Below are 21,644 nucleotides of genomic sequence, written 5' to 3'. Positions count from 1 at the left end.
AGGAAAAAGAAAAGTAATTTACATTATATGGGTCCAGCCTAAACCCTGGAATAATTTTAGACTTCTCTCCATCTGTTGAACTATTTGGACACATATATTTCAGAGTATACTAATGAGAAATGTGTTAAACCTTTTATAATTCGCCTTTAGTAATTTCTGCTGCTATAAAAGTTTGTGGTCATTGGACAATGGAATTTGTATTTCAAGTATGTTGTTTTAACACATATCCATCAGGCTATTAAATAAATAAATTCATTATTTACACACATGAAGCTAAACATTCCCTAGACAAACTGGTAAAATGCAGTAAAATGACTAAAATGAAAATATCTCTTTTTTTCTCATTGGCCAAAACCACAAAAATGGGATTTTTGTCTTTTCACTGGCAACCCTGAGTACACACAATTTAAATCTTAGAACCTCCAGTTTCCTGTTATCCTTCTCGGTTTGAAAGGAAGGGTGCTTGTTTTACCATTTTGTCCTTAGAGCAGGTAGAAGATTTCAGGTTCTTTAAATGGTGTGTGATTAAGACAAGGTTTCTGAAATACAGTAAGCATTTAAGAAGCAGTTGTTGAATTAATTTTAGCAAAGATCTATGAGTTCCCTGTTTAAGCTATTATGTTTATGCATACTTCAATATTAATAGAGCAAATTTTCTTTTTTTCTTTTAGGTTCTGAACCTCTTTCTGGCCTTATTGTTGAGTTCATTTAGCTCAGACAATCTTGCTGCCACTGATGATGATAATGAAATGAACAATCTCCAGATTGCAGTAGGAAGGATGCAAAAGGGAATTGATTATGTGAAAAATAAGATACAGGAGTGTTTCCAAAAAACCTTTTGCAGAAAGCCAAAAGTTATCGAAGTCCATGAAGGCAACAAAATAGAAAGATGTGTGTCCAACAATACTGGAATTGAAATAAGCAAAGAGCTTAATTATCTTAAGGATGGGAATGGAACCACCAGTGGTGTAGGTACTGGAAGCAGTGTTGAAAAATATGTAATTGATGAAAATGATTATATGTCGTTCATAAATAATCCCAGCCTCACTGTAACAGTGCCAATTGCTGTTGGAGAGTCTGACTTTGAAAACTTAAATACTGAAGAGTTCAGCAGTGAGTCAGAACTAGAAGAAAGCAAAGAGGTAAGGATGCTTTTAAAGTTTTTCTTGCATTTCCTATAAAAACCATGCACCACACTTACTTAGTAGTTTTATTGTGCTTATATGCATTATTAAAAAGTGTACTGAAAGTCATATATACAGTAATGTTGGAAAATTATGAGATATTCTTTTTTGAGAATTCCATCCATTGAAATTCCAACTTTCCACAGAAAATCATCATTCTGAATAATTAGTATATTCATCTTCTTGATAGTTTGAAAGTCTGATTAAAAAATGTGGCCTTCCAAAAAACAGATTTTATTTAATGCATTCTATTCTACATTAGATTATGCTCTTTAGAAAAAAAACAATGAACCATATTTTACTGATCATTGTTAAAGTGTTATCTCCTTACTTTCTATAATATATTAAGTTTTGCTATGATTTTTTTTAATGTGAAAGTTTCGTGTAGTTTTTGTTCTCCTCTAAACCTTTTATTGCCTATGATAAGAGTATTATTCATTTATTAAAATTTTACACATATTAAGAAATTAAAAGTAGTACTGATTACATTTTGCCCAGTCAAGGATGAGCAAATCTATAAGGTCTTCCAGATTAACTTGGAAATAGTAAGAACTATTTAGAAAAACTCTACTTAAGGATTACAGTTAAACTGTAGACTGGAAAGCTGTTCTTACTGTCATATTACTACTTATTTAAATGAAAAGAAAGGAAATTGTTCCTCCTGTAGGATTAAAATTCATAGGATCCTATGATAGTAGCTTAGTGGTATTAATTCTGCAATTCTGCATTGTGAAGAACAGGATTAAATTTTTTACTATTACTTATTTATAGACTTCTGATATACCAGTAGGAAGTTAAGTCTAGCACAGGGTTATAAAAGACAGGTTTTAGCATGAGGGTATAAATATTGACATCATAGGAATCAGACAAATGATGTCTGATTCTGTGAGCATATTTGCATATTTTGGAACCTTCTTTTTTTACTCATGTGTCAACAGAATTTGTATAAGTAGTAAGTAGCTGACAGTGTCACAACTGATAGCCTCCTGATCCTTTTTTTCAGGCATTTCAGAGCTTCTGAGATATATTATAATAGTAAATTTGAAAATATTTTGAAAAAGGTAAAAATACATACAAAATGAGGTATAACATTCTTTCTCTGAAATTCTACTCAAAGTCTACTTAGAGAGTTCAATTCTAATTTATGTGTTTCTCATTCTGGTAAAATAAGAATTCAATTCTAATTTTATTTTCCATCACTTGACATAGATTTATTTAAGAAAATCATCAATTAATTAACAAGCATTTATTGAGGACTTTTGTAAATTCAGCACTCTGCTGGATACTAAGGGTAAGGAAGAGTTAAAGGAGAGATTCATAACATAACCCCCTTCAGGGAAATCTCAACATCTTTGAGGAAGCTAATACTAACTCACAAAATTATTAAAAACCTATTAAAAAGGTTAATCCTGTAGGACTGAATACAAGATTATACAAGTATTGAGAACAGCAAGAATATAGCAAATTGTTAAACGGAAGAGATAAAATTGAAGTAGGCCTCAAAATGTGGGTCAAATACATGAACAGAAAGCAAAAAGCAGAAATTTACTAAACAAAAGCCAGAGTTAGAGTGAGCTTAGTATTAAGGTGAAGCAGTGAAATAATCAGCATGTATAAAGTATTGGTTGAAAAGACTGGAAAAATATGTATGGGTGAGTAAGGTAGTTTCAGATTATACAGTCTTTGAAGTTAAGTCAAAGAGCTTGGAATTGGCTGCATAGTGAATAACGTGCTATTTGTTCTGAAGCAGGTGAAAAGCAATAGGAAAGTGATGTTTTATGAAAATTTATTCAATAGCAATAAGTAAAACCGTTTAGAGTGAAAACTGTTACCTTGGGGAATGTGGTAACAATCATTTGATAATAATGAGGTGACAGAATTCTGGGCTAGGGTAGTAAGTATGGGAACTGAGACTAACTGGCTTTTGACCAACCTAGTAAAGAATCTGAGAAATTGGGAAAAGGGTAATGCAACTGTCTGAAATGGCCTTTTTAAGAAGGTTACCAGGTTTATGGGGGAAGAGAAAGAATTCAATTGGGAAATACTGAATTAGAAGTGGGATATAGTGGGAACGAGAGACTGGATGAGCAGTCAGGGTTTAAAAATAGATTTAATAACGCAGATTTCATAATTATCTGATTCCTTGAAAATAGAGGAGTTCCCCAAAGAAGTAATTACAAAGAGAAAATAAGGGAAGACTAGGGACAAGACTAGCTTGGGGTCAAGAAGAGACAGAAAAGCCAAAGAGGTAGAGAAACATTTGCTATGTTAACATCATAGGTTTCATCTCACTGCACTCATGGAAATGATATATCTTAATTTCTTTTTACCAAAAAGTTGGTTTCCAGAATACTTCAAAAACTCACTTTGTTACACAGCAGAAACTAACACAACATTATAAAGCAGTTATACTCCAATAAAGATGTTTAAAAAAAAAAAAACTCTATGATGTCCACAGATATTTCAAATTATTGCTTTAGGAGAATACCACCTAATTGTCATGTCTTTTTTTTAATGACTAAAAAATCATAAATTTGGAACAATGAGATACAATGTCTTCATTTTCAAGTCCTTGAAAACATTTTATTATCTGAACAAAAATTCTTTATTGGGTGATTTTTTTTTTTATAATCATCTGTCCTCTTCCAAGCTAGTTTTGGATACACGGAATCCAATTACAGAATGTAATAAAATTGTTTAAAGTGTACAGATATATTAGAGGGAAAATACTTAAAAGTAAATATAAAATTAAAACTTTTATAAAGCTAGGATAAAATTTCAGATTATTTTGCACAGTAAAGTTAAATTCAGCAATAAGTTTTATGTGGATGATTTTTTAAATTAGTACCAGAAAAACCTTGAAAGAATAATAGGGCAATTCTCACGTATGCTCACACAAAGTTTAAAAGTACATTTGACCCTTGAACAACACAGGAGTTAGGGGTGTCAACCCTACATCCAGTTGAAAATCCGAGTATAATTTACAGTTGCCCCTCCATATACATGATTTCGTATCTGCACTCCCACATCTGCAAATTCAGCCAACTGAGGATCCTGTAGTACCGTAGTATTTACTATTGAAAAAAATCTATGTGTAAGTGGACCTGCGCAGTTCAAACCTGTGTCATCCAAGGGTCAACTGTACACTGTTTTTTAAAATAAAAGCAAAAATCAGCATTATAGAATAGATTTAAATAAATTCCAGCAAAGTTCAGTCTTGATCTGAAATTTCTGAAAACTGCTGGCATTGAACACAGGTCACATATCAGATTCACATTTATGTTGGCTGGTTGTTCTTTTTTATTAGCTATTGCACACACACACTCATACACACACACACATACAAATTAAAAATAACGTATCCATAAAGTGGCATTTTGGTTCGCGCTTCTTAGTTTTTTGAACACAAATAGAAAAATAACATTGGCCTGTGCTTTGGGGGACACAAAATATCCTTTCTCTTTGCTGAGAAAGTGAAAAATCATACAAGTTAAACCTAACAGAACGATACATTTCAAAAGAAAGAAAGAAAGGAAGAAAGAAAAGAAAAAAAAATTTGCAACACATTTCTGCTTTAAGAAGAGGCAGTAAATTAATCATTAATTTAGATAGTATTTGAAAACTCTAGCTGCTCTATTCCTTCCATTCATTTTCAAAATATCTAGCTATACCACAGTTGGGGAGAAATGATCTCTAGAAGTTTTTAGAGATAAAAATATGATTTGCTGTTATTATATTATGTAATACATATTTTATATATGTGTATCTATTATATGCACCAGTAACATAAACAGACTGGTATGGAAACGAACATAAAGTTTTGCATGAAAAAAATTTTAAGGAAATTGAAGGCATGGATTTCAAACTAGTGATCCTTTTATTTTGGAAAAACTTGGAATTATACATATCTTGTGACAAGATATAATGTAGAATTTTGTTTTTATATAAACATGATTTCTTGACATTTTTATATAATTATGGATTTTTACAATTTAGTTCTTAAAAGGTTTCATTGTCTTCCCAGGTGAAGGATATAGAATAAATGCTCTTAAGAAGCATATTTGAAATTGAATTCCAAAGCTCAATCTAGGAATATCATACTGTGACCTTCACTGCTTACCATTCTTACTTCTCACAGGGGTAAAATCAAGCTGGAGCCTTCAAGAATGAAACTCTGGTGTTTTTTAACCAGCCAGAGGCTCGTGCCACCACTTTTACCCAGGTTACCCAAGCAAGTTGTACATGTACAATCACTTTCTAAATAAATTTTGACTGGCCTGCATGCTACTCAGCTACGTTCCTTCCCCTGCCATGGCAAGGAAGTGCTAGACGTGCCCAGCTGCTCTCTGCTGAATCGTGTGACACATCACAGCATGGTCAGGCAAGACGGGCAGTCCCAACACCATATTTGATTCTGTTAATGACTTTCCAGTTTAGTCTGTTTAGGCTTTTAAAAGCAATAATTGCATGCTCTATAGGATTTATATCTATTTTAAAACATGATAGAAATGTTTAAAGTTCTAAATAGTTAAGAACTTGAGAGGATGAATATTTTTCTGCTTTTATTTCATTAAAATAAGACCACAACTTTTTGTTGTTGTTGATTCAGCCCTTATAAGTAAACTGTATTACCAAAATGAGCCTCACAGGGTTTGTTTGATAGTGTTGCCATTTTCAGATCATTATATTCAGATCTGTGAATATAATTTTCAACCCATCCAATTCATGTGCTCCAGATAGAAATGTCTGCTTTCATGTTTTGGGGGAAAGCCTCCGTTAAAAAAAAACAGTAAGGTGATCATGAGATTTTGGATATGAAGGGCCATAGTCTGTATACATTTGGGCACCACATATCTTGGATTTTCATGTAGTTTGGGGAAGTTGTTAAGTCATGTGTCTGCCAAACCCTAAGTGATCACTGTAATTAAAAAATGAAAAGCATCATGATACAGGGTAGGAAAAGTTCACTGCATCTTAATATTAAGTAATTGGTTCAGTGTACCCATTTTTTAAAATTTCCCTGATCTACATTAATTTCTCCCTAAATGTTCTACCCAAAACTGAGCAGGCAAAAAAGAGACTTGGAAAATTTCCTACTTTGGATTATTAATTATTGATTATAGTTTTATGAGGAGTAAAGGATATCTCCAAAACTTGCTGTAGGTTTGTGGATGAAATAAATCATTAGTTTATTCTCTTGACTCAACTTTCTCCTGTTACTGGAATCACAGCCAGAGTGAATGTTCTTGTTTGTTTGTTTTTGGGCACACCACATGGCTTGTTGGATCTTAGTTCCCTGACCAGGTATTGAACCCGGGTCCACAGCAGTGAAAGTCCGAGTCTTAACCACTGGACCGCCAGGGAATTCCCCAGAGTGAGTGTTCTTGAAGGCAAATTAAAAAGCAAAAGTGAAAAGTTCATGAGTATTAGCAGTTTTCAAGGCTTTTGGTGAAAAAGAAAAAAACCTAATTAGAGCTTGGGGTTTGTCTGTAGGTTTAATTTATATATACTCTCTTCTTCTTTAGGGATAACTGAGAATTAGTTGTAAAATGAAACCAAAGTCAGACATAAAATTATAAATAAAAAATTTTTTAAAATACAGCCCCTGGTGATTTATGTAATTTTACTTAAAATGACTTTTTAGTTTTAGGAGTAAAACAAGATTATTAGTCATTGAAGAAAATCTGATTATTTTTTCTTCACAAGCAGGGCAGAATTAAATGGTACTGGAAAATTATCTTTTACACCATGTTTATAACAGGATTCCCTCTTTTTCAAAGCCGTTATGGAAACTTTGAAAATGATGCTTGACTAAGGTCCCAAGCACGTACCCTTCTAGAAAAGGCCCTGTGGTCTGTTTTCAGAATCTGGAGAGCAATGGGAGAATACCTCTAGCTTCCCATTTCTGTTAACGTTCTCAGTGTCTTCCAAATGCTCTCTGTGAAACTGAATGTGACGCAACTCTTTCAGAGGCACAGATGGGAGTGTGAATAGCCATTTTAAACCTATCTTGACCTTTAGAGAATGGTTTTGGTGCTTCAGTGTACTTCTGCTGAAATAAAAATTAAGGCAAGTTTAGATGGAAATTTTTGTATTATCTTCTTAACATAAATCAGCTTTTTCTTTTGCCTGCTGGATGCCCTTTTACCTTATTCTTCAACTACCATATAATTATTGTCAGTTTCCTATATTATGTTCTTAATAAGACTCTTTTAAAATAAAAGGTGCATCAGGGGTGTTACACATTTAAAATATGTTAAGGCCAAACAAAACAGAGATGGTTTATATTTTTAACCATTCAATAAGTGGTCCAGAAAAAAAAGAGCCATTGGTTTTAGTCGTGTTCTTCCTGCCTTGGATATGCAGCCCAGTGACCTCACTGTGTGGCTACCTGTCCTTCAAATGAAATATAATAAGTCAAGATATGGATATGCATATCCAAAAGATCAGACTAAGGCCCTGATAGATTGTGTAACCAAAAGATTTTCTTCTTTTACTTTCAAGACAAAACCCAGAAGTTTTGAAAGAAATGGCTAGATTTTAAAGGCAGTCTGTAATGGCTGAATCTTTTATTTTTGCCTTTTGAATTATACAGCAGTTTGTGAGAGTCAAACATCTGATAGGTGACTGAAAATAAATGAAATGTGAGCGCATTTCGGTGGAAGTAGGCCAGTTGCTAACATTCTCTTCTATTTCTGAAAGTTAAATTTCACTATTTAATTGGATAAAAATTGAGCAATATTCGCCATAAGGGGGGATTTCTATATAAGTTCATGTTATCGGGGGAAAATGGCCTTTTTGGGTGCTGATTCTGTCACTTCTTACAAGTAGTATTTGCAGCTAACCTTGAAAACTTCACATTCAGGTGCCATGTCTTTGAGAATATGGCCCTTAGACCAGTGTGCGGCTTCCACAGCATTGCGCCGGGCTTCTGCTACAGCCAGGCATGCTTCCTGTGGCTGAATTAGGCCTGGAGAATGTTGCATCTTCAAACCTGCTTTCCAGTGTGCGTTTGTAGAGCATAAGTCATCATCCCTCTGTAGGCTCAGTAGTTTCTACAAGGGATGGAAGAATCTAGCCTTAAGTGCCATAAAATACTGGACGGATAGGGAGAAAACAGTACAAGAAAACAAGTGATGAGCTTGTAGTATGTGGTTTTCTATGGAAGCTTTCTACTGTTATGCCTATATACCTAATTACATGTTTATAACTACTTCAGAACAAGTATTAATTTTAGTTATTTAGTATAGTCATCAAGTTCCTTAATGTGGAAAATTTCATTTCAGGTTTCTTTTTTTTTTTTTATCATTTTAGTAGCACAGCTATGGCAATTTAAAGAAAGTAAGTTATTCTTTGTATTTATCATCAGTCACCTGCTTTTAAATCAGTTATGTGTTTTTAAATAAAATTTGGAAGTCATTTTGGTATGGCTATGATAAAATGTATGACAAACTACCCTCTACCAGAGTATGAATGCCAAAGTGTTGAACTTAATTAGAAATGTTTAGATTATGAAGATAGTATTATATCCATGTATAGAATTTTAAATGCTTAAGTAGTTTTCTAGGATATAAATTTCAAAATTTAAAAACACAGCAGTATAATTCTTTATGTTTCCAGTGACTAAAGCTTATCAGGCAGTATATCTGAATTGGTAAGTTGTTGTAACTTAATAAGAACACAGCCTAAGCTTTAATTTATAAATGTAGGTAAATTCACAACTTTAAAATGTTTATGTAGTTGATACAATATTTTTATAACTTCATAGGATAAAGTATATGTACTTTCTTATGACAAAAATGTGGCCTATGAAGATTACACCATGAATAAGCCTGACTCTCCAACTAGCAGGAATTAACTTTATGCCAACTTTCATAGGAAAAGGAGCCTCCCACAAAACACTTTTTAGTGGCAGAAACACTAGCCTACCAACTATTTTTTAAACCTTGGTTCATTAAGTCTCTGTCTAAACATTCCTTAAGGAGTTTTGCAGAGCATAAGGTTAATGAGCTTATCCTTATAATCAGAAAAACTCTTGGATAACGGTGAAGCAATTCTGCATGTAAAATGGGTTCTGCTCATTTGAGAAGAGCAGAATACATGCAGAGTTTTTTTCTTTGTCTGTTTTCAAAAGACATGCTATGCTTCATAACGCCAGGCAGATAGAGGTAAACTAACTCACACACAGACCCTCTCTGCTTTACAATGTACATAACCTCCATAGCCATTTAGAAAATTGAAATTATTTGTATTTTAACATACTAACCACATTCACAAACGTTTACCATCTAAAGACAGTACCAATAACAAAGACACATCCAGAGGTCAATACTTGGTAAACGGTGGATACAATTGTCATTCAGATTAATGGCCACCATTACTTGTGCTGTGAAGGATTTGCTTTAAATATTTGTATTTAAATATAAGACACTTGTGTAATACATGGCAGAGAATTATAATGCAAAAAATCGAACATTTCACAACTCTATTAACAGTGGTAAAATAAGAAGTGAAGGGTGAGTATATTTTCTAAAGTTTTCAAATGGAAAAGTATATGTGTATTTGCGTGTGTATACATATATACTTATTACTTTCTTCCTTCAGATTTCTTTATTGAATGTTTGCCAATATTTTAGAGAAACATTTTGGAAATATGTGTTTTTATCACTAAAATATCATTAATAATTCCTATTCATTAAAAAATGCATTTTCTAATACAATTAAACAGACTTCTATAAAGGCCACAATTGAGTTACATATCAAAATGAAGAGATCAAATTATCTAAACACTATAATTCTCTCTATAAGAGTAACAACAAAATTCATTCAATCATTCATTTATTCATTTTTCATAAATTCAACATAACCATTTAGTGTCTATTTTATGCTTGGATCTTTCGGTGTATAGATGTATATTTGTGTATGTGTGTACATTTTAATATATATGCACATAAATATACAATTTTATGTATATATATAATTCATATACATATATTTATGAGAATATTTGGTCAAAGCAAACAAGTATTATGGGCAAAACGTTCTATAAAATTTAGCATGGAGAAATCATAAGAAAGAAAGGCTTCATGGAAAAGGTGGATTGTGACCAGGCTCAGAAGAAATTATTCAGCTTGGATTGGCCAAGAGGAAGAAGAAACATGAAGCTTTTTATAACTAACCTCAAAATAATTTGGTTTCTTACTGGTTTTATTTATACAGTGGATATTATTGCTGCCACTCATCAAATGTCATAGTGTCCAACCCATAAACCACCAATGAAATTGGAAGGGAAGAATTATCTAGTATTTTCTTGGTTATACCAGAAGCTGCTGCAATTCTATCCAGCAGTAGCTTTCCTGGGATTTTCTTAAAAGAATAAAGATATTCTGGCTGTAAGAAGCAGAAAAATGCTGAGAGAAGAAAATATGTCTTGACCTTCCACCTCTCCAAAAAGTAGAGGATTTTAATGGTAAAAATTCTTGTACTCTAATGATCCTAAGAACCATCGGCCATAATCGATGGCCTAGTCTCTCTTTAGCATACTCCAGACTAGGAGATATTTTATTATAGAACTATATTTGACTTAGGGTAACTTTCATAATATATTTAATTGGACATGGTTAACATCACCCTCAAAGTAATACCACAGAAAATATCATCTGGATACTACTCTTCCATGTTCACATTATAAAGTATTAAACTACATTTGCATGGTGATTTCAAAAAATCAAGAATTTTGAGCCAAATTTCCTCCGATATGACTGATGCTTAGGGAGTTATCCAGGTATTTTTCAGTAACACATTAACTCTTCCAGAGGGTTAGGGCAGAGTGACCCTATCACTCAGCTACTAAAGTTAATGGGGCCTTTGAAACCATTAACATGTCCATGTTCTTTCATTCTAAAAGTTTTACATTCCCTGGGTTGTGCTGTATGTCATGTCTTTGCATCACTTTTCATAAAGCATTGTATAACCATAACGTCTTCCCAAGTGGTATCAGAGTACTTATTAGATATTTATTCTTGCAACACTAAAGTGGCTCTTCCTAGACATGTGGCATGTCACAATAATTTTTTTAAAGGAAAAATTCACAGCCTGATCACATGTTGAATTCGGAATGTGCTCCTAATGAAAGTCTATACAGATTTTGAACAATATCATTTATGAAGAAATTTCCATTTCGTTTAGAATTCTTTGGCAAGTATTGAATTCATTTAAGCAGTTCAAAAAAGGGAGAGAAAGAGAAAGACAGATCTATCATTTTTCTGCTAGTAAAGTAAAAAGAAAATTATGTAAGCCAGAGAAAAATATAGCTCAAAGTTGAACTATAATGACTGTGACTAATGTTAATGTGCCACTCTTCCTTTCTAAAATTACAGAAACATGGACAGTAGTTACAGACAACTGGTAATGTTCTTTGCCCTATGAAAATTTCCATTGAAGAGTGGAAATTACAATTTGATTTGAAGCATTTTAATTAATATAATCAATAGTGAATGTCAGCATACCAAACTTTTATTAAACTATTCTTGATTTGGCCTGAGTGTTGATGTATTAAATTATTTTCATATAGCATCCATAGACAAACAGAGATCATAAACAAGTTAATCAGTATAATCACTCCCTTCCAAATCACCCACACTGAATGCTGTCTAACCATTTTTTGTCTGATTCAACTTAGTATTTACATTGTTTTAAACAATAGGACTTCAAGTATGTTAAATTATTAGTACATAATTATCAGTACTGTTAACAGAGTCAAATGCTATCACTACCACCACCATTTTTTCACACCATCACAGAGCATTTCCAAATTAGCTGAATAAAAGGGGAGAAAAATCACATCTTTGCAATGGGGTTTTGTTTCCAGAAATTAAATGCAACCAGCTCATCTGAAGGAAGTACAGTTGATGTTGCTCCGCCCCGAGAAGGTGAACAAGCTGAAATGGAACCCGAGGAAGACCTTAAGCCAGAAGCTTGTTTTACTGAAGGTAAACAAGCTCTAATATGGTTAAATGCAATCTCCCTTCTTTCCTTACAGAGACTAAATATACCTCATTTGAAGGAAATATTTCAAAGAAATGGTGAAGGCATATTTATCTTTGTTTTCCTCTTTTCTTCTAAAAAGTTAATTTATCTGTATTTCCTGATTATACTATAGCAGCTACTGTGCCTGGACAATTAAGATAATTTGACATGTCCTTTCTTTCATCCTCCAGAATGTGGAGAAGTGAACCCTAGAAGATAAATGGCATTCTGGAACATCATCTCATTATTGATAAAGCAATCCCTTCAGACCTCATTGGCAATGTTGTGATTTGATTTATAGATGCTGCAATAATTACATTCCATCTCTTACAGTTTCAAATGTGGTGAACTTGGGCTGTGACCAGAGCTGTTTGGGGATATAGATGTGCTCTAGAGCCTTGTCAGGGAGACTAGCAGTTATTCTCACAGTGACCAGTGCAGTGGCTAGCACACAAATCAATAAAGTTTGCTGATTCAGTGTGATTGGATTGAATCCCATAAGTAGTAACTCAGAGCAGAAGAGTGGATGGAAGTTAGAAATAACATGAAAGCTAAGAGCAGGAGGACAAAGGAAGAGAGATACTGACTGACAAGATGAGTCATAGGTGTGACTAAGAAAAGCACTGAGGCTGGAAATAAATAGCTTGGGAAAACTGACAGTGGATGATACCTAGGGAGACAGGGGAATTTTCTGTGTGAAAAGAAGTGTGTAAAATTCCAGGATCACATCCAAAAATGAATAAACAATTTGAATATGCAGTTTCTCCCCAAACCTGAGAGATGTTCTTGTCCATGATTGGCCTTGAGGCAAAGAGAGATCCTAAGCAGTGTTAAAGAATGGAACCATTTATACTCAAGCAGCTCTTGGTAAAGTAATTCTTTGATTCTAGGTAGCTGGCTGATATGTAAGTCTGAGAATGATTCACTATACAGGAGGGATGCTGAAGATAACTAAGGAATGAAGTAGCCAGCTGCTGTATAAAATGATGATCTGAGACTAGGATTGGGGAGGGAGCAACAAAGTTTATTTCTTCCTATTTAAGATTGAAATATATTTTTCTAATGTATTATATTTAATGTTATCTTTTAGGATGTATTAAAAAGTTTCCATTCTGTCAAGTAAGTATAGAAGAAGGCAAAGGAAAAGTCTGGTGGAATCTTCGGAAAACCTGCTATAGCATTGTTGAACACAACTGGTTTGAGACTTTCATTGTCTTCATGATCCTTCTCAGTAGTGGTGCTTTGGTAAGTGTAACACATTATTGGCAAGCATCAGGTTCTAGTGAAATAGCTTATCTCCAAAAATACTAGAAGCATACACTTAGTTTAAGGAGCAAAACAAGAGGTATATTTGTACCTTGCAGAGCTTGGCACCCAGGGTTTAACTATGCAAAATTCATTACAGAATAAATTAGAACCATGAGCAGCCAGATGGAATTTCTCATCTGGTGCTTTTCTAACAGATGTTTTCCTTATTGAGACAACCATTTCCAGGGACATTCTGTAACTACATTACCTTCCATGTCAAATCCCATCCAGTTCTCCCAAATAATCATAGTAATATTTATGGACTAAAAGTGTATTTTTTTTATGTCTAATCAATTTATTCTTTCAAAATGAGCCAGATCATTCAGAGAATTGATGAAAGTAAGGTTGGAATAGGCCAAGTCTATCCCTCGTTAACAGAACTTCTAGATATTTTCTGAGTTCATATTACTTCTCTAAAAGCATGTCTTTGTAGAAGTAATTGACATACAGATTTTGGGGTGAGAGGCAGAGAAGAAAGCACAAACTAAATCAGTAAAGATATTGACATTTTCCATTAGTTTTAGTCTTTAGATTTTGTCTGGTTCCACATTTGTCTGATATTAGCCAATATTTATCAAATTAGTGCTTTGTGCCAAGCATTCTACTAAGAATTTTATCAAGTATTTGGTGGAGGCAAGCCATTCAAATAAAATAAAAGCATTCTTGATTCACAGGCTTTTGAAGATATATACATTGAACAACGAAAAACTATCAAAACCATGCTAGAATATGCTGACAAGGTCTTCACTTATATATTCATCCTGGAAATGCTTCTCAAATGGGTAGCTTATGGATTTCAAACCTATTTCACTAATGCCTGGTGCTGGCTAGATTTCTTGATTGTTGATGTAAGTATCCTAAGTGATTTTTATGAAATTATTCTTAAAAGAGGCAAGTTTGACATTTCATATATTTCTATAATTAAAACCTTGACTTTAATTAGACCCTAGTTTCACTAATTCTGACACAATTATGCAATTATCTTTTCAAAAAACTACAAAAAAATGCAAAAATGAGGTAAGTCTCATGGGAAAGCAGTAGAAAAGGTCCTAAAAATGTGGACAGTGGTAAGAGAAAACACAGAGAGAGTTGTTCTATGCCACAAGCAAATAGCTCTTCTTTTTCTGAAAATTAAGGATCTCAAGGTAAGGAATACCTAAAAATCTGTTAATTGACAGATTATTATCTAGCTTATTAACAGTTCAATTGAAAAAAAATATCTCCAGGAGGTAAAATCAAGACAGATTTGGGGCCAGGAATTGTCAGAATTGCACTCTAATCCCTTACTAGAGTGTACGTTACTAAATAATGTTAAAATAACCTATTCACTGTATTCATTCAGCCACAAACCCACAGAGACAATAAAATGTATTTCCATTCTTAAATCAGTAGTTAGATATCTCAGTAGCTAATGAAATATTTACCATGCAAAGAGATAGGTGTAGAAGCCCTGTTCTGAATCTGATTACCCTGAGGTGGGTAGTCACAGGAACATTGCCAATAACGAGACCTGACTTGCAGCCTACTTTTTTATTCCAAGTAATGGAGAGGCACTGGGGCAAAATGAGAGTCAACTGGTCCTTTGCAGTCTGTGATGTTCCATTGCACAAGGCTTCTCAGCCTCCTCCACCTCAAAAAGGTGCTTTAAGCACTATCTCTAGCTGTTTCCCAGCAATCATAAAGCACTTTATTTTTAGTTGTAACGCTTGCCACTATGAATCAATGATTGTCATTATGTGTGCATTCATTCTTTTTATCGTCTTTGACAAGTGTGGGCTTATCTAAATTCTACTCCCCTTTCTTCCATACATACATACTCATAGTTCTATAACCAAAATGTGTTTAACCCTTTGAGTTGAGAAGAAATCTGGTGCCAAGTCACTATTAATAGATCAGAAATGACTTCCAACTTCCCGTGTCTGGTCTTTAATGAATAATAGAGATGAATCTCAATACTGTCCTGAAAAGTCTCCAAACAGGGAAGTTTAATATTTTCATATTCTGCAGCTTGAATGGACCTTAAAGAATATCTAGGCTCTATTCTACCCAGTCTTCTAAACAATTTATTGTAAACTAAAGCCTCAGTTTAAAGAATTTTCCTTAGATAGCACAACTACTTAGTAACAAAGTTGAGATTAGTGTCCTAATTTCGTAATTCTCAATTCAGTGCTCCTTTACCTTATAGATTTCTTATCTAACTGGTACAAATGTTACATTTATATTTTCATACTGGCTTTGGAATTCAGCATTTATGATCTCCAGCTTTTCCCTGAAATGATGGAACACGAAATACATAATATTCTCTGGTTCAAAAAAATTTTGTCATGTATGAAGATCACTTACAAATGTGATAGAACTTCTCCAGAAAATTCTGAAATTTACTAAAATATTTTCATTTACTGAAAAATTTACATTCACTGAAACACTTACTACATTGTACTTAAGTCCGTGTATTTCCCTCATATAGAAGAAATAAATATGATGCAAAAATCTGTCAAGGTTTTGTATCATGTTTGAATCCTTAGAAACCTAATATAGACACTTAGTTAGCTACAGAATAATGTCAAAGAATGGTGCCCCCCAAATTACTTCCCTTTTAGTAAGTTTAATTTAGTAAAATGGAACTGGGTACCTTTGGGTAAGTTATGTAATTAAATGGGTCTATCTTCTTCTTTTCCCAAAGCAGGGACTAAAATGTGTGAATTCATGTAACCTCAACTAACAACTTGTTCTCAGACCACTGGGTCCAATAAGCTAAAGTAAACATAGAGTTAAAACAGTTTTTGAAAGTACAAGTAAAACATACTTAAAAGGGTTTCACAGTCCATAAGATATATTGCTATACCAACTAAGCAGTCACAGAAAGCTCAAAACAAAACAAAGCAAAACCCCAAAAACTGAAGTATAAGTGAAGTAACTTCAAACCAGAAGAAATACACTTTCAAACCTGGAGAAATTTATCTATGTAAAATTTATCTATCTTCAATTCTCTACCTAAAAATAAAAGTATTGGGTTATCTCTCCAACCTCCGTTAACATTCATTCATTGATCTAATAAATATTTTGAGCACCTAATAAGGGCCACATGCTATTTTAGATAAAGGAGATATGAACAAGACAAATCAAGCCCTGTTAGATCTACAGGATCTAACACTCTAGGAGAGAGTGGAACAGACAGTAAAGATGTAAACAAATAAAATCCAAAAATAAGATAAAAGCAGATGGTGATCACTGCTATGAAAGAAAACAGGATAACAGGATAGAGAATGACTGCAGAGTGGGGAGCAGGAGAGTTTTACCCAGAGTCTCTATGGAAGGTGTCTTTGATGAGGTAAATGATGAGAAGGTAAATGATGAGAAAGAGTGTCTCAGTCCATTTGGGCTGCTGTAACAGAATACCATAGACTTAGTGACCTATAAACAACAGAATTTATTTCTCACAGTTCTGGAGGCTGCAAAGTCCCAGAATAAAGCGCCAGCAGATTCAATGTCTGGTGAGAGCCTGCTTCCTGATTCATAGGCAGCAGTTTTCACATACAGGAAGGGGGCAAGCAAGCTCTCTGGGGTGTCTTTTATAAATAAGGGCACTAATCCCATTCATGAGGGCTCTGCCTTCATGACCTAATACCCTCCCAAAGACCCCACCTCCAAATACCTTCACACTGGGGATTAGGTTTCAAATATGAACTTTGGGGGGGACATAAACATTCAGTCTATAACAATGGGACAGTTATTTGAAGACCTGAGGGAATAGAAAAGAACAATCTCAAGGCGCCGAAGTATGAGCCAGGGACACTCAAGAGACAGAAGAAAAACTGTTGTGCTTGTGTGCGATGAAACACAGGCAAGAGTAATAGACACTGAATTCAGAAAGGCACCTAGAGGCCATGGTAAGAAGTTCATGTTTTACTGTAATTTAATGTATATTGTACATATTATGTAATTTAATGTATATTGATTACAGTTACAATGGGAAACTCAAGGGAGAAAGGGTGAGCAGGGATCTGTTCTACTGTTTTTAAATTATCGCATCTGGCTACGGGGAAGGAACAGCAAAAAAGTCAAAGCAGGGAGACCAATTAGGGAGCTGTGTTAATAATCTAGGAAAGAGAGACTATGTCTTAGACTAAGGTGATGAGACTTACTGATGAACTGGATGTATGATATGAAGAAAAGGGAGAATTCAATGAACAGAGTTTCTTTCAATCTGAACAAATGGGTAGAAGATGAAACCATTAACTGGAATGGGTAAGATCAGAAAACAGGCTTGACAGGGCAAGCAGATGGTAGGTGGAAGAGGGATGTACTAAGTTTGAGATGCCAATTAGACATTCAAGAGTACACGGTGAGTTTTACACAAGTCTCGAGTTCTGAAGAGAATCTAACACCTGATTATGGATTTAGCAGTCATCAGGAAAGAGATGACATTTGAAATCATGAACCTGGATTAGCTCACCTAGGCAGAGAATGCAAGTTGACAAACAAAAGAGCCCAGACCAAACTCTGGAGACACTTCAACATTTAGAAGTTGGGCAAAAGAGAAGGAACCAGTAAATTAGATTGAGAAGTAGCAATTAGAAGAAAAAGGAAAACAGAATATACATGGTATCACAGAAGCCCAGAGAAGGATAGCTGGTTTTTTCCAAAGGAGAGGTGATCAGTTTTGTCAAAGGCTGCAAGGAGGTCAAGTGACATGAGTACTGAGAAATGACACTTAGATTTGGCAGAATAGACGTCACTGCTGTCATGGCTAAGAGATGTCTCATGGAAGTATGGGGATAAAGTACTAGAAATATTGGTAAGATTGAGGAAAGAATGGAGGCGAGGAGATAGAGAGAGCAAGTATGATCATTCAGGTTGGAATAAAGTAGGACAACTTAACCCATGCCTTTGTTGTCAGAATACCACACTAGATGGACCACTTTTTCTAACTCTGTATAATTATTTTCCCCTATCCAAAGGCAAAAGATACTATCTTCATATGAAAACCAAACTATCCTGTATTATAACTATACAAGCTATACTTTAGATGCTATTATTATCCACAGAATGAATTAAACATGTGATCATAATTTATTGAAAAAAATTCACATTTCTTGTGGTCCTTATGGATTTTTGCATAAGTGTCATTCCTAAGAAAATTCATTGAGCATCTATCATGACAACTTCAAATTTGGTTCTAAATTATCCTAAGGTGCTAATGTGTCCAAAACACACTCTTGGTAAAGATTCAACCATCATGAAATATTTATTGTCCACAAGTGATTTCCACTTTACAGACAGCACAGGTTGCTGATGTGGTTGAAATGAGATGCTTGATGTCTGCTACTCAGACATCCTGCTTGCTCAAGGGCTCCTTAGAATCCTCATCAGCTGCTCTGCTGAAGTGAATAAAAGCAGAATAGGGACATTTTCTGATTCTAATATGTATTTACAGTTGCCATCAACCTCTAGAATCTGGTGATCCTGGCCATTCTTGACATTTATTCTTGACATATCAGCATCCTCAATAATGAAGCCAGAATTGTTATTAATATTAGTAGCCACAATAAGATGCCTAGGACTTCCTGAGCACTTACTGTGGGAATAGCACTAATTCAGAGCCTTACCTAATAATAAAGAAAATTGGTAACCCTGATTTAATGCTTACTGTGTACAATTGCTGCTAAAATCACTTTACATATGTTAATTCATCTAATCTTCAAAACTCTATGAGTTAGAAACCATAATTATTCTCATTTTGCAGATGGGGAAACTAAGACAAAGAAAAGTTGTTACTTGTAAACACAGTAAGTAAGAAAGAGGCTAAGCTGGATTTTGTAACCAAGGAATCTGGCTCTAATGACCGTGCTTCCTAACCCCTACATTACCAACCTCATTATCAATATCTCTTTAATTATACAGTATTTATTAATCTCTTAACAATAAGATGTAATTCTTATTATTATCTCTATTTTGCTACTGATAAAATGAGGTTTAGAGATGTCACACAGCTATTAGGTCAGAGCTACCTCTGTCTAGCACTGTGCTCTTTCTTTGCCCCATATTTTGCAACAGAGCACAGATATATGTAAAATGTCATGTTGCACTAGTCAAAGAGTTCCCACATTACACTCTGAAGGTGGCTGCCTTTGGTGGTGGTGAATGAAAACAATAAGATGCCTTGCTAATATGGACACACCTGCCTTGAATTTCACCTGGAGCTCTTGTGGAAATATTTGATTAAATTAAGAACTTTGAGGTAAAGGAACTGAAAAGCTATAAATTATTATCATTTCATATCAATTTCTGATCTCTCTTCAAACATACTTCCATGTAAACAGTCTAGTATGTGCTTTGGCTTTTTCTACAAATGTCTCCTAATAGGAATGACTCACTTTCTTCCTTTTCAGGAAGAATTTAATTCTTTTAGCATTATCAATTTATTAATAAGAACATTTTTTCACTGGTTAGTTTTAAAGAGATAATCCTGTTAATTTAACAGCATAAATTCTATATTCCAGTTTTTAAAAGATTATGACTTTTAGCCAATACTGGTCTTTCCTTAAACCCCAATTCACATTTCTAATTGCTTCCTAGATAATACCTACTGATACTCCTCCTGACTGAGTACATTCATTATTTTTTCCCTCCAGTCATGAATTTCTTCCTGAATGTCCTGTTAAGTCTGGTAGTGGTATATTTATGAAGCTAAGCTAAATGTCATCTTCAGCCTCTCCCTTTCTTTCACCCCTCACAGTCAATCAATCAGCAAATTCTACTTCAAATTACCAACTAAAAAATGAATTGGAGGTCTGGACCCTCCTCTTCAACAACACACCAACATCACAATGACTAACTGGACCAAGCAATGGCTTTTTTTTTCTTTTTAACATCTTTATTGGGGTATAATTGCTTTAAAATGGTGTGCTAGTTTCTGCTTTATAACAAAGTGAATCAGATATACATATACATATATACCCATATGTCCTCCCTCTTGCGTCTCCCTCCCACCCTCCCTATCCCACCCCTCTAGGTGGTCACAAAGCACTGAGCTGCTTTATAAATGTTCTCCCTGCCTCTAATCATGACCTCGTTAAATACCTCCCTTCGGAAGATCCACGTGGCTCTTTCTTTTTCTAAAAGCCTTCCCATGGGATATCGTACCAGCTCATCACTGCTATGATTCTAAGCAGTGACAGTAAAGGCAGATAAGGGCTCTCATGGATAATATTAATAACGATTAACCTTTGCTTTAATTCATTTAATCATCACAACAACCACTGAGGTATCCACTGTTATGATCCCAATTTTGTAGATGAGGAAACTGAGACACGGAGTAATTACTTAGCTATTAAGTGACTATATAACATATGTTCATTATGTAAAATGTCAAAAACAACTCCTATTTTCCTAGAAAAAAACAATAATTAAACCTAAGCACAGATTCACAATTACATACCCCATAAGTAATCATGCTCACTATCAATCAGACTAGCACTTTTACCAGTATTTTACCAGTAGAGTACTTGATTAAAGATGAAGCCTCCATTAGTAAAGATACTGTGATTTATCTTCTCAACATGAATAACATGTAGCGTTATATTGCTTTAATCATCTTGAAATTACTGAATTATGGAATTCCAGGAAGGAAGTAAACTTAGAAATCACCTGATTCAAAGTCCTCGTTTTTAAAAAAATGGTGTTTGGAATATTTCAGTGAAATTCCTATGGAACCCATGGTGTCTACATGACACAGTGCAGTCCCCAGCGATGCACCACCAGAATTTACTCATCCATTCCCCAGGAATGAGCACTTAGATTATCTCGTTTCCCTCTGCCACAAACAATACCATAATTACCAAGATGCTCACTTTTACATGTCTGGTGAACATTATGAATTTTCTAATCATGTAAAAAGTTATAGACAAATAAATAAACTATAAAAGCCTAAGATAAAAGTAGAAGAATGTCAAAAGCAAAGAGGCAGCCTTGAGTTACAGACTTCCCTTACATAAAAGTGTAAGGACTTTCATTCCTGACTGACACTGCATACGAACTGTTCTTCAGTTCTCAGACACTGGATGGTCTTCACTCCATTCCTACCATAAACCTTACCCATCCCAGCTGATCCAATCCTGCCAT

At 34.3% G+C, this 21,644-nt stretch overlaps 1 protein-coding gene across 12 annotated transcripts in view; it reads left to right on the top strand.

Moving 5' to 3' along the window:
- Nucleotides 1–21,644, top strand: part of LOC132368518 (sodium channel protein type 3 subunit alpha) — an 83,570-nt gene that overhangs the window by 46,577 nt on the left and 15,349 nt on the right. For all 12 annotated transcript variants that reach the window (XM_059927191.1, XM_059927184.1, XM_059927181.1 and 9 more), the window contains 4 exons: nucleotides 672–1,142; nucleotides 12,055–12,175; nucleotides 13,303–13,457; nucleotides 14,195–14,368. In XM_059927191.1, coding sequence (XP_059783174.1) covers nucleotides 672–1,142; nucleotides 12,055–12,175; nucleotides 13,303–13,457; nucleotides 14,195–14,368 — 921 coding nt within the window. The remainder of the gene's footprint in view (nucleotides 1–671; nucleotides 1,143–12,054; nucleotides 12,176–13,302; nucleotides 13,458–14,194; nucleotides 14,369–21,644) is intronic.

This window comes from Balaenoptera ricei, chromosome 7 (assembly GCF_028023285.1).
Source record: "Balaenoptera ricei isolate mBalRic1 chromosome 7, mBalRic1.hap2, whole genome shotgun sequence".
Taxonomy (NCBI): Eukaryota; Metazoa; Chordata; class Mammalia; order Artiodactyla; family Balaenopteridae; genus Balaenoptera; species Balaenoptera ricei.
This window is presented reverse-complemented; position numbering and strand designations above follow the sequence as displayed.